Raw genomic sequence first — 12,891 nt, forward strand, 5'->3', positions numbered from 1 at the left:
GCATCATATGTTCTGTCATTCATCTATCTTCCTTTTTTGCTAGAAGTTAGCTACTCATAAAAATGTATAAGGAAAAGGGACCACTGGTTTTTCTCACCTGTATCTTCTATTAAATGAAACAGTTTCACTAAGCAAAATGAGTTCCCCCAAAATTCACAAACTTGGTAACATATTAATAAAACGACGTGCAGACTGTGTCCACCTAAGTTTTCATCCCGTAAATGTATATAACTCTAAGAAGAATCTGAAATAAAACGAGGACACTGAAACAGCCTATCAGAAGCTCTAGGTAAAGGTACAAGTTTCTAGCACCATGGCCTCTAGGATCTTTAAAAAGCGTCTTAATTCTATAACAAAGACCGCCACGAAACTCACAAATTGCAAAACTGAGCAAAGAAATACTTACGTTTAATCACATGGCTGGTAAAAAAAAAAATTCTTATTATTTTTCAGCAGGGTACGATATTCCAATGGCTTAGGAACGTTAAACAAGGCTGTTAACGTGACATAAAAAACTAAAGCCGGTAGAAAGCTTAGAGTCAAAAAGTTTAACTTTATTACAATTGTTTTTAAAGTCAGCTATGATCTTGACAAATATCACGGGTAAGTCTATATAGCAAGTCTCTAATTTCCGAGATACGAAAGACAATAAATATAGATTCAAACTTCGGCCTAAAAACAAAAGTCTAAATCTAATTACCTGTAGTGTAGTGTGGTTTCAATATTTTGAATACATGACGCTACAAGAACTCATACCATAAAGTTATTGCTCACTGACAACCAACAAACAGTTCTTCACAGACGACACGCAAGTGTGCGGCACCTTCGAGCCTCCGTGTGAGTCCCCCATGGGCCTGCTGGTGCTGGGGGACAATCTGAGATGGCATCATGATGGCACTGCTCCTTCCGGTGGGAGGGCAGGGACAGGGGCAGGCAATGAAAAACGCCCATTTAAGCAGGCCCCGCAGCTGATCTCCCAGGAGCCCAATAAGTGGTCCCGTTTCTTGCAGAGAACAGGACGGTCACCGTGTATCTTTCGGAGTGTGACACGGAGTACCTGTATCCAGCGCAGAGTGGTCAGCTTCCTGCCAAGCTCCGTTCATTCCGTCGTGCTGAGTATCCTCCACCAACAGTGGCTCTGCTCCAAGCCTTCATTTGCTTCCAGAGCCCGATCTTCATTGCTTTCAAGTTAGTTTGTCATTAAAATAAGTCTTACAAAATTTTTGCCACAAACAATCATATTATTTCTTCTTATTGGTAACAGATTAATTCTTCATTAACTAAAAGTGTGCAAAGTTTCAAGCCAAGCTCCTTTGTCTTGGTTTAATTCTTGGGTATAGCTGTAAAAAAGAATTTTAAAAATATTTACATACCGCACAGACGTGGGAGTATAACACATTTTCAAGAAATATGGGGGGTAGGGACGGGTGCTGATGTCACAGGAAAGAAATTAAACCAAAGAAAGAACTCCCTGCCATGTGAAACACCCAGAGCTGCCCAAAGATTCATATTTACCAACTCTTGTACAAAGGACATTCAAAGGTCACAGGGGTTCCCTCAACAGGGACAACGCCATGGTGCAGTGATATAAAATCCAGGATGCGGGCTTCCCTGGCGGCGCAGTGGTTGACAGTCCGCCTGCCGATGCAGGGGACACGGGTTCGTGCCCCGGTCCAGGAAGATCCCATGCGGCTGGGCCCGTGAGCCGTGGCTGCTGAGCCTGCGCATCCGGAGCCTGTGCTCCGCGACGGGAGAGGCCACAACAGTGAGAGGCCCGCGTACCGCAAAAAAACAAACAAAAAAAAAATCCAAGATGCTCTGAGCATTAACTCCATCTACACAGCCTACTGAACCGTAAATCAAGTCCAACAAGGACCACAAAGGACTAGAGGTGATTTGCAATACGCTATAAGCTCCAATGCTGGGAGCTTCCATTCCACGGGAAAAGATAAGAGGTTAAAAAGTCTCTATTTTAACTTTATTTCACAATGGACGTCACACAGACTTGAGGCTATCAGGAACCAAATGCCACAGACTAAAAGTCTACAGATTTGAGGAAGGATAAGTGGAGTTTTTTGTTTTAGGATTTGGTGGTTTTGTGTTTTCCATAACAAGAGCTGGCAAGGAGGGTGTTCAGGAAGCCAAGAGCAACTCAAACTAGTCATTCAACTGGCAAACAGAACAAAACCCTCCTCCCCCTCCCCTAGACAAAGGGAAAAAAGGGTTTACTGAAACAAAGTCAAGCCAGACTTCCAGCCCAAACTGCAAAATTAACTGAGGGATCAATGTTGTATCAAGGGTTGTTTTTCTGTGTGAGGAAAGATATTTTAGCCAATATAATTTTCTACACTTGTATGTGAACCTCTGACTAAAACATTTATGCAATTTCCTTTTTTAAAAAAAAACCTCAAAAGGAACCCAAAGAAGTTGTGTAGGGGCCACTTCTACCCAGGAAAGATCTCCAAAGAACCGAGAATATTTAAATGTCCAATTAAAATGAAAATCTGCAGTCCAGTCCGCTGATTACAGAACCTCTGAAAGCCACCCAGGAGGCAGAGCTTGGTCTCTGACCAGCTGCTTCCACACTTGGGAACAAATCATTCTCCCCATGTTTCACTCACCACTGGACCTCTTTGTCAGAAAATTAAAGTTAAGACTCAAATAAGCAACTACTTCTAAGAGGTAGAGCTTTTCCCAGATAAGAAACTACAAAAAGCAGAAGTGCGTGCCTGTTTGCTCTCGGTGTTCATTAAAGAAGGAAAGAGGCTGCACGCAAGAGATTATGCTTCTCTGGCGCTAAAGACTTTGTAGAAGCAAACAGGAGGGCTCAAAAGAGAACTACCTTTACATTTCTGCTTTCGTCTGGTAATTGGAAAGATTTTTTTAACGGGCTCCATGGCTTAATTGTTTTTTTCAGTTTCACTACTCTTTATCGTTTATAGTATGATCACACGAATGAATATTGTCCAAACCCCAAATGCTTATCTAATAGCAAATTTTGCTACCAGGAAGACAGCAGTCAGGATATATGATGTCATTTACACTGCACATCAAACCACAAAGGAGAAGAGTCAGGAGGAGGAGATACAGGCCAGAATCCAAGCTCCAGGTCCCAACACCGGGGTCATTTTAACGAGCTCCACAGAGAGTAATGTCCGGACAGTGGGATGATTCCAGACAGAGCCCTGGTTCAGGGCCTCGAGTGGGACAGAAGCTCTCTGCGGACACAGACCATGTCTGTCTGACAGCTGATGAAAATACAGTGAAAATATCTCCCATTCTGTATATTAGACTCTGTCCAACTATACTAGCCTTTCCCTGAAAATACTCCCCCCACCAAGAATGTCTGCCCACTGACAGCAGTCCCTTCAGACTAATACAGACATGTTATTGGATTACATGTGCTGATATGATTTGATTATTTTCTTGGTTTTTATGAAACTTAAAATCCAAAGGTAGAGAAAGAACAAAGAATCTTGTCTCTGGTGCCCTGTTCAAGTTCCCTAGCAGATTCGGAAATCCTGACTTAAACAAATCCAGGGACTTCCCTGGTGACGCAGTGGTTAAGAATCCACCTGCCAATGCAGCGCCCTGGTTCGAGCCCTGGTCCGGGAAGATCCCACATGCCACAGAGCAACTAGGCCCATGCGCCACAACTACTGAGCCTGCGCTCTAGAGCCCGCGCGCCACAGCTACTGAGCCCGTGCGCCACAACTACTGAGCCTGCGCTCTAGAGCCCACGAGCCATAGCTACTGAGCCCACGCGCCACAACTACTGAAGTTCACGCGCCTAGAGCCCGTGCTCCACAACAAGAGAAGCCACTGCAATGAGAAGCCCATGTACCGCAACAAAAAGTAGCCCCCGCTCGCCCCAACTAGAGAAAAGCCCGCGCATAGCAACGAAGACCCAATGCAGCCAAAAATAAACAAATAAATAACATAAAATAGATACAACATTAAAGAAATAAAAATTGTTTAAAAAAAAACATCCTTCACTTACTCCCAGCAAATTGCGTGGAACGTATCCCTCCTTGTCATTCAGGCGGGCCCACCACCATTCAATCTCATCTTCGTCTTCCCTGCGGATGATTGTCATGCAGTCTCCTTCTTTCATGGGTAGCTCGTCGTCATTCTGAGGTTCATAGTCCCAAAGGGCATAAATGACCCCTTTATTCATTATGCCCATCTTCTCCTGAACTCCTGAAATCATGTAAGATACAGAACAGAATATATGTAACTCAGAGGATACCACGCTCAGAACCTGTCACTCTATAAAACCAAATGAGAAGAAATGGGGACCTGCTGGAATGGTAGAACTACTACATTAAACATTCAATAAATAAACTTCCCGGGGCCAGGGGGAGCAGAGGAAGGCCAGCCGTGTAGAGGGAACATATAAAAGACAAGTTAACATATGCTATCATCTCTAAACCAGGTCTAAAAACTAACCAACACCTTATAAGCAGCTCTCAAAACTTCTCTTACTCAGAATACAAAACGATTACAAATCCAGGATAAAAAAAGAACTGTTCCAGTCTAGGATATTAAAAAAGTTAATGAAACATCTGTCCAATTTTAGCCTATTCACTAAGTGTAATGACCAAGGAACTCTGGAATCATTTTTGTTCTTTACCTAAAACTTAAAGCAGACAGAGAAAAATGACCAGAGTGTTGTGCCTATTAAAGTGGTCTCTATCAATTTCCAAATGTGGAAAGATAAAAGAAAAAAAATTATAAAATGTTAGAATATAGAAATATGGCCAGGTATATTAGACAGGATATAAAAGTCCACATATAGTCAACTCTAAAATGATGAGAATCAGAATTCTAAAAGATACTGAAATCCACAAACTGGGGAAGGAAAAAAAATCCCCAAATGTCCACTTCTTACCAGAGTTAATAACAGATTTGCAAATGAACTACGACCTTAGGTTGTACCTTTCTCCATTTATACCTTCCTATCCTATAAGGCGATGCTAATTAGCGGTCACAGTCATCAACGGGCAGGCAACACGGGGAAAGGGGAGGAAGAATTAGACAACAACGTCCTGGGCAAGTCAGAGGTCATTATCATTGTCACCTTTTTAGAAAAGCCAGGAAAATACCTGCTTGCCTGTGAACAGTTGGGTTTCTCAACTTATGCGAACCTAAATTATTATGAACTTATTTTTCCTGTGTCAGTTAATATGACATAGCACACACTACCTCTCACTCTGGGCAAAACAAGAAATTAAATCGTTCTTTTCCAAAAGAAGGCTCTATCTATCTAAATGGTCAGGTTTCTTCTACTCATGGGGACAAGTAAATTTCCAACTTTCAAGTTATGCTTGATAGAACTGTAACGCCACCAAGTTTTAAAGCACGCCAGACTCGTCATCTGGTTGGGATCAGAATGGTGCACTCAATATAACAACTTGAGTCTCATTTCCAGGAAACCATTAGGCATGGAAGACAATTTCTCATTACTTTGCTATTTACCAAACTAAGAGTTATGAGTCAACAATTTTCAAACGTTTCTGAGGGTCCTAAAAACATGCTCCATCTCACTGGCAGTTTGGGAAATGCAAACTAAAGGCACAGTTGAGACAGGCTTCCAAATCCACCAAAGGTCAAAGAGAACACAGAGCAAAAGGTACTCCCTGCTTGACGTATATTCCTGTGACCTGGCTATTCTACTTCTAGAGAAACACCAGAAGATGAGGACAAAAATGGTGGCCGAAGCCATGTTTATAACTGAATGCATGAATGGATAAATAAATAAAGGAAATAACATCTGCCAGAAGTAGAATGGAAAGATAAATTGTAGTAGAGTCCCAAAATGGAACAGTAGCGCAGTGAAAAGAAACAACAGCTACATGCAACAACACAGATGCATCTCAAAAACTATGGGGAATGAAAAAAGCAAGCCACAGAATCACCAGTATGGTTTATTTAATATGAAGGTCAAAAACGGGCAGAACTAAACAGTACCAGTTGTAGGATTCATACAGAGGTGATATACCTATTTTTATAAATTCAAGGGGGCAGACACCACAGATGTGAGAGAAGCTACATCAGGGCAGGGCCCCTGCTGACGGCAGACAGAGCTCATGGTCTGTTTCCCAAGCTGGATACCTGGATGTTTCACTGTGTTCATCTAGGATCATCATTACTTAAACTGCACATCTATGTCAGAAATGCTCTCGGTATCCACGATATATTTCATAAATTTAAAAAATCTGATCAAAGGTCCCTAAATGTTTTTTAAAAAATCATATCCCATACTTACATATAGCTTGATCGCCAATACGTTTAATGTAACAAAATACATATTAATATAACATACTGATTTCAAAATGTGTCCATAGGTCAAAATTATTCTTTGATGTAAAGTTGAGAACATAGACAGAGAGTGATCATAAATATCAACGATAAAAACTAAGAGCTGAGAGATGAAGAAGAGAACCTGCAGGCTGTGGTTCTCCCTCTGACCCCCCTCCCTTCTTTCCGAGAGCCTGAAAACAGGCCTAGTGAGACTCGGAAAACAGTCAAACAGAGAAGACGTTTCACCTCAGGCATCTTTCCATGCCTGATGCTTGAGTGGTCTGGGGTCCTGGGACGTACCTCCTCATTTGTCTCTGTCTTTTCCCCTTCTCCACTTCTCTCAAGCCAGACTAAAAAGAAACATTAACCTCAACTTCTAAGACTTGTAAATAAAAAAAATTTTCCTTGTAAATAACTGTGCCAATCAACATATATCCATCTAAAACTTCAAGTCCTTTTTTCTCTAGGGACAGAGCTGATGGGATGCATCAGAATCATAAACTCAAAAACAAGAGAACAAAAGAGTCAAAAAAATCAGTTCTAAAATATGGTGTTGCCTTTCTTTTCCTCTGCGACAAGTTCGATTTAGCAGGAAACCTTGTATCTGTGGATTCTTATTCCAACCCTGCATTTCTCTTGATCATCTTGCGGGGGGGGTTCTGTTTACTTATTTGCACAGATACAGCATCACTCGCTAAGTACTGAAGTCTTACTAGAGGATCTTTTGATGGTCAAAAGCTATTAACCCTGCTAGGTTCAAGGCTGCATCACTGTCTTTTGTCTTTGAAGATGTCCCTGATAACAGCCGCTTCTAGGCACACACAAAAGCTGCATTCATGTTTGTGATCGAGGCTGCCCTATCTTCAATGCCCAGGACTATGTACAACACAAAATGCATTCCCAAATAATAAAAACTCTTTGGAACGATCCCCTAGAGATAAAGGATAAATGAATGCAGTAATCAGTGCACGTAAATCGAATAGTTCCGTACCGTAAAGAAACTGCGAGCACTGGGTGTAGCCTTCCTCCGTTTCCTCACATTTATCCGCAGCCGTCTGCATGTCACTGTAGGTCATGGCAAACACAGCGGCTCCGGACTCCACCAAAAACTTACACACCTGGACGCTGTTACAGGACGCAGCGCAATGCAGCGGGGTCCTGCGGACAAGGGCACAGCAAGGACTGGGGGTGCCTTCCTACACGGGACGACACCTGCCGCAACACGGCATCCGCAGGGAGAGCTCTCCAGCCTGTCACCCACCAGGCCCTTTCTCCTGAAAACCGCTCTCACAGATTTTTAAAAATGAGTTAAACATAGATGCTTGTGCCCATCCGAGAATTCCAGCCACAAAGAAAAATGTCGGGACGGCACTGGGGCCAGGGCAGCACCGCGGGTGAGAGGGGTCAAGGACAGGAGTGAAAGGACATGCAGTTCGTATACTGATCTAAAGCAGGGTAGAATATATTTAGCTCCATGTTCTGGAGCATCCAGCCTGATTATTTCCGCCAGGACGGAGGACCTAACGTCTTTAAATAATAGGCCTCCCCTCAAAACACGTGCCTGGGCTTCCCTGGTGGTGCAGTGGCTGGGACTCCGCCTGCCGATGCAGGGGACGCGGGTTCGTGCCCCGGTCCGGGAGGATCCCACATGCAGCGGAGCGGCTGGGCCCGTGGGCCATGGCTCTGGGCCTGCGCGTCCGGAGCCTGTGCTCCGCGGTGGGGGGGGGCCACGGCGGTGAGAAGCCCACGTACCGCAAAAAAAACACGTGCCTGTAAATGTCCCTTTATCACTACCAATTTTGAAGGAATTAAGTTGCACATAAAGAACTACCTTTACCCAACATTTTTTTAATCCTAATTCAATTTTAATTGGGAAAAAAATTGCCAATTTAATTCAGACCAGAAAAATGACTGGAAAATACACATTTCAATCTATATTAGCAACCGGTTAGCAGGAACTTAGGAATACCATGACAAAGAATCTTCTCCACCATCTCAAATGTTTCATAATGTATTATAAATGACTCCAGATTCATGGTAAAGGTGGAAGAGCCGGGACCACTGCCCAAACTCAGAAGATGGGCTGGAGGATGTTAATCAAGCCCTGAAGTACATGAGATTTCTTTACCCTTTTCTTCCCTCCCCTTTTCATGTTATTCCACTTGGGTTTTTCACAAAAGAAATTTATTTCCTTCACAAAAGAAATTTATTTCCCACCCCCCATATCCCAAACACTATCACTAATAATTTGGTGAATATTACTACAGACTTTTTAACTGCATGGCTTTTTAATTTTTTTAATAGTAAAAAATTATAATCTAAACTCCCAATACTAGGAAACAAAGACATTGTGACACATTAAGAGTTTGTTCTGCTTATGTTGCGAAGGTAAACTAAAAAAGTAGGCATAAAAAAGGCAAATACTGTTTGTTATCACTTATATGTAGAATCTGAAAAATAAAACAAATGAATGAAGAGAACAAAACATGCAGACTCACAGGTGCAGAGAACAAATCAGAGGTTACCAGTGGGGAAAGCTAAGCGAGGAAGAGATCAAGACGGGGATCGGGGACTAAGAGGTACAAACTATTATGTATAAAATAAATAAGCTACAAGGATATTTTGCACAGCACAGGGAATGTAGCCGATATTTTAATAACTTTAAATGGAGTATAACCTATAAAAATTTTGACCCTGTGTTATACACCCGAAACTAGTATGATATTGTAACTCACCTATACCTCAACTTAAAAAAACAACCTATTGAGAGCTAAACTAAAAAAAATATATAGGCATAAAAAATTATACATATAGGGCTTCCCTGGTGGCACAGTGGTTGAGAGTCCGCCTGCCGATGCGGGGGACACGGGTTCGTGCCCCGGTCCGGGAAGATCCCACATGCCGCGGAGCGGCTGGGCCCGTGAGCCATGGCTGCTGAGCCTGCGCGTCCGGAGCCTGTGCTCAGCAACGGGAGAGGCCAAAACAGTGAGAGGCCCGCATGCCACAAAAAATAAATAAATAAATAAAAATAAATAAAAATTATACATATATACACATACATAAATGAGCCTGAAGGAAACATATTAAAATATTGATGGTGTTTACTTCTAGATTGTAGGATACAAATGGCTTGTTTTCCTCTTATTTCTCTATTTTGTACGTTTTCCACAATGGGCTCACATTACTTTTATAAATACAATTTTTTTAAAGTGCAACCAAAAATGCTTCTCCAAGAATTATTTATAACAAAGAATTGGAAAGCAATCTAAACGTCTAGCAAGAAGGAGACAGCCACAATGAATGAGTCACAGCCATGTGGTAAGAGATGAGGCTTTTTCAAACCTACGCATATGGGTGTCTGCAACTTATATGTGTATACATGTAAATTTGATATTACAATTATTTCCATATTGAGAGAAATACAGGCTATAAAATTTAAATACTTGCATAAATACAGTGTGATTATAACTTAATTTTTTTTTCATATAGAAAGAAGTAAATCTTTCCTAGGAATCATTATTAATCATTAAATCATAATTTAATTAACAATCATAATCATTAAATCATCATCCTAGGAATCATAATATTCGTCATTTACAATAATATCTCCTGGGTTTTAGCCACACACCAGTTCCACAAGATGCTCCATGAAAAATGGATTCCACGGTCAAAACTACTGGGAGAAGTTTACAAATTATAATCCCCTCTTAGACACACAGTAGTTTCAGGGAGGGGGGGGGACCCTGCTTAAATCAGCATTTCTCATATTCACTGAAGCATGCCAATGAACTGTGTACCACTTCGGGACACTTCTTATTTTTATTATTTAACTACTAAACTTCTGAAACTCCATCTGGGAAATTCCCTGGCGGTCCAGTGGTTATTAGGACTCTAAACTCTCACTGCCAAGGGCCTGAGTTCAATCTCTGGTCGGGGAACTATGATCCCATAAGCCATGCAGTGTGGCTAAAAAAAATTTTTTTATATAAAAAAACAGAACTCCATCTGCTTCCAGAACGGGAGTGAGATGACTATTACATGAAGACATATTAATTCCTTAAAAATGTCTCCCACGTCTCTCCTTCTAGATTACAAGCAGCATTGAGGACACGCACTGACATACTTCTTCCCTTCTAACAGCGTCTACAACACTGCTCCTCCGTTGCCTACGCAGCAGATACAATTGAAGTCTGAGTGGAGTTTAAAAGAAAACCTTACCATCCATCACTGTCAGCAGCATTGACATTTACACCAAACTGTACCAGGAATTTAACAATTTCTGTGTGTCCTGCACACACGGCGTTGTGAAGAGCTGTGATACCTTCATCATTAGGTAGGCTTGGGTCATCAACCTGTAACATCAATAAGAACAAGGGTGATCATCACTCAAATTTTTTGTCACCTTAACTGTCAACTATTAACTGGCTCTAGGATCAAGAGAATTGAAAGAGACTCTTGTAGTTTTTTTTTTTTTAACATAATTAAAACCTTCAGGAGCCAAGAAAACTATACCAAGTACAGTTCTAGAAATACGACATTAAGTAGGCACTCCCTATAAAAAGGGTTTTACAAGCTGAAGAAGTCCCAGAAACTATATATCCTTATAGTCACTTTTGCTTATTTATCCTCCAACTTCCCACCACAGATAAGCATCTACGGAGAAGTCACGTTTGCCATGGAAGGGAAGAAAGGTCAACTAAAAATATTTTAAATAGCAGGTTTCTGAAAAGTAGGGACCACATCTGTAATTTAACACTGCAGGGTACAGATCCATACTTGAGCAACTTTTAAAGGAGGGTCATGATGTCCCTAAGGAAAGTACCCCCAGTGAATAACTGAACTTCCGCACTATTTATTGAAAGTGTTACAGCCACACCTTTAAAACAGAGACGCTGGTTTGGGAGCATGCTCAAGAGTTCCTCTCAACAACCCCACCTCCCAAAAGAGAAAACAATGCAAAAGTACAGTTTCCCTACAGTAGCCTTCTGATTAGAGCTTTAAAACAAAATACAAGGCGGTATATAAGAAACGTACTAATTCAATCGTACCTCATATATAATTCTCTGTACAAGGTCAAATTCTCCCTCCAAAGAGGAATCGAGAAGTAAAGCAAGGGGGTTGAATTTCACCCTCATTCCATGAGCAATCCGGTCTGAACCAGTTTTACGCAAGTTTGTCCTTTTGCCCTGCAAAAGAAATGCACGGAAGGTTAAGGATCCCGGTCTAAGCAAGAGACCAAAAAACAACAAGAAGGGAGGAATAATATCTCAGCTGAGATAGTAAAAGGAGCTTTGAAAATACATATATGTATGTGTATATATATATATATATATTTTTTTTTTAGCGCTTAATGAATAAACCCACGTAACTAAGTGGGAAGAACCTAATTCTTTAAAGCCTAGTGAAAACTACATTTGGGTAACATGCGCTAAGAGTATAATCTGCAGTAGGAAGCAGGCTGGTTCTCTGTCAAGGATCAAAATTAGCCAAGATTGGTCTTTAATTACCTAATACAGTAGCGCTAACCCCACATTAATAAACTGGGCAAGAGCACAAACTGAGAATTGCGAGAGCTGACATTTATTGAATGACTATTCATTTATTCCTCTTGAAAACCCTATTATCCCATTTTACAGATAAGGAAGTTGAGGCACACAGCCAGTAAACATCAGAGCTGGAATTCAAATCCAAGGAATCTGGCTTCTTCAAAGCCCCTCCTTTTAACCATATCCAACATAATGCCTCCTGGGGGAAGGGGAGTGGAGCATATTATGAAAGTAAAAAATAAAGATTATTAGTCTGTCTTAGACATACCAGGGAGGAATCCTACAAGTCTTAAAATGCTATCACTATTTTATATTTAAAAATTTAACTGTACTCCAAGACACATGGGTAAATTAACCATCTTTTCTACATTTTAATATGTCAGGCTTAAAAAACTAAGGCAAATGTTAAAACTAGATCTAACATCCTATAAGACAGGTTTCTTAAACACAGCCAACAGAGTGGAAACATTTCCTAGGGTATGATATGCTGCACATACTTCTCTTTATTTTATTTCAGGTGTGGAAAACTACTGAGTTTTGAAAAACGTTAAGTAGCAATGAATATATTTCATAAATGTACAATGGCTAAAATGTTTCTGTCTCTTGAAAAAAAGAAAACAAGAGTAAATATTACATGGCTGAGATAATACAACTCACAAACAGTACAATCATACCCACTTTCAAACAACAGCACGAGAGAGTGGCTTCTATTTCACTTGAACCAAGAAGGGAAAAGTTTATAGATCACCTTCCCAGGAAGAGAATAACAGAATCTCGCATGTTTAACTCAAAGAGAATCACGCCTCAGGATGGAGCAGCACAGAACTGTTAAAAAAGTGTTAACCTCTATTTTAAGACTTTTTTCACTAGAATTCAATGTTTACCATATAGAATTTTTTTTTTCTTTTTTTTTTTGGCGGTACGCAGGCCTCTCACTGCTGTGGCCTCTCCCGCTGCGGAGCACAGGCTCCGGACGCGCAGGCTCAGCGGCCATGGCTCACGGGCCCAGCCACTCCACGGCATGTGGGATCTTCCCGGACTG

General features: G+C 41.2%; 1 protein-coding gene across 1 annotated transcript in view; it reads right to left on the minus strand.

The window, feature by feature from the left end:
• Nucleotides 1-539: 539 nt before the first annotated feature.
• The window catches only part of TP53BP2 (tumor protein p53 binding protein 2), a 66,744-nt gene continuing 54,392 nt past the window's right edge, over nucleotides 540-12,891 (minus strand). The window contains exons 14-18 of the mRNA XM_082658263.1: nucleotides 11,352-11,489; nucleotides 10,522-10,655; nucleotides 7,295-7,461; nucleotides 4,001-4,200; nucleotides 540-1,340 (exon numbers count right to left, since the gene is read on the minus strand). Of these exons, the coding sequence (XP_082514389.1) occupies nucleotides 1,299-1,340; nucleotides 4,001-4,200; nucleotides 7,295-7,461; nucleotides 10,522-10,655; nucleotides 11,352-11,489 (681 nt within the window). The 3' untranslated portion in view covers nucleotides 540-1,298. The remainder of the gene's footprint in view (nucleotides 1,341-4,000; nucleotides 4,201-7,294; nucleotides 7,462-10,521; nucleotides 10,656-11,351; nucleotides 11,490-12,891) is intronic.

The sequence above is a fragment of the Grampus griseus genome, assembly GCF_964374135.1.
Source record: "Grampus griseus genome assembly, chromosome: 1".
Lineage (NCBI taxonomy): Eukaryota > Metazoa > Chordata > Mammalia > Artiodactyla > Delphinidae > Grampus > Grampus griseus.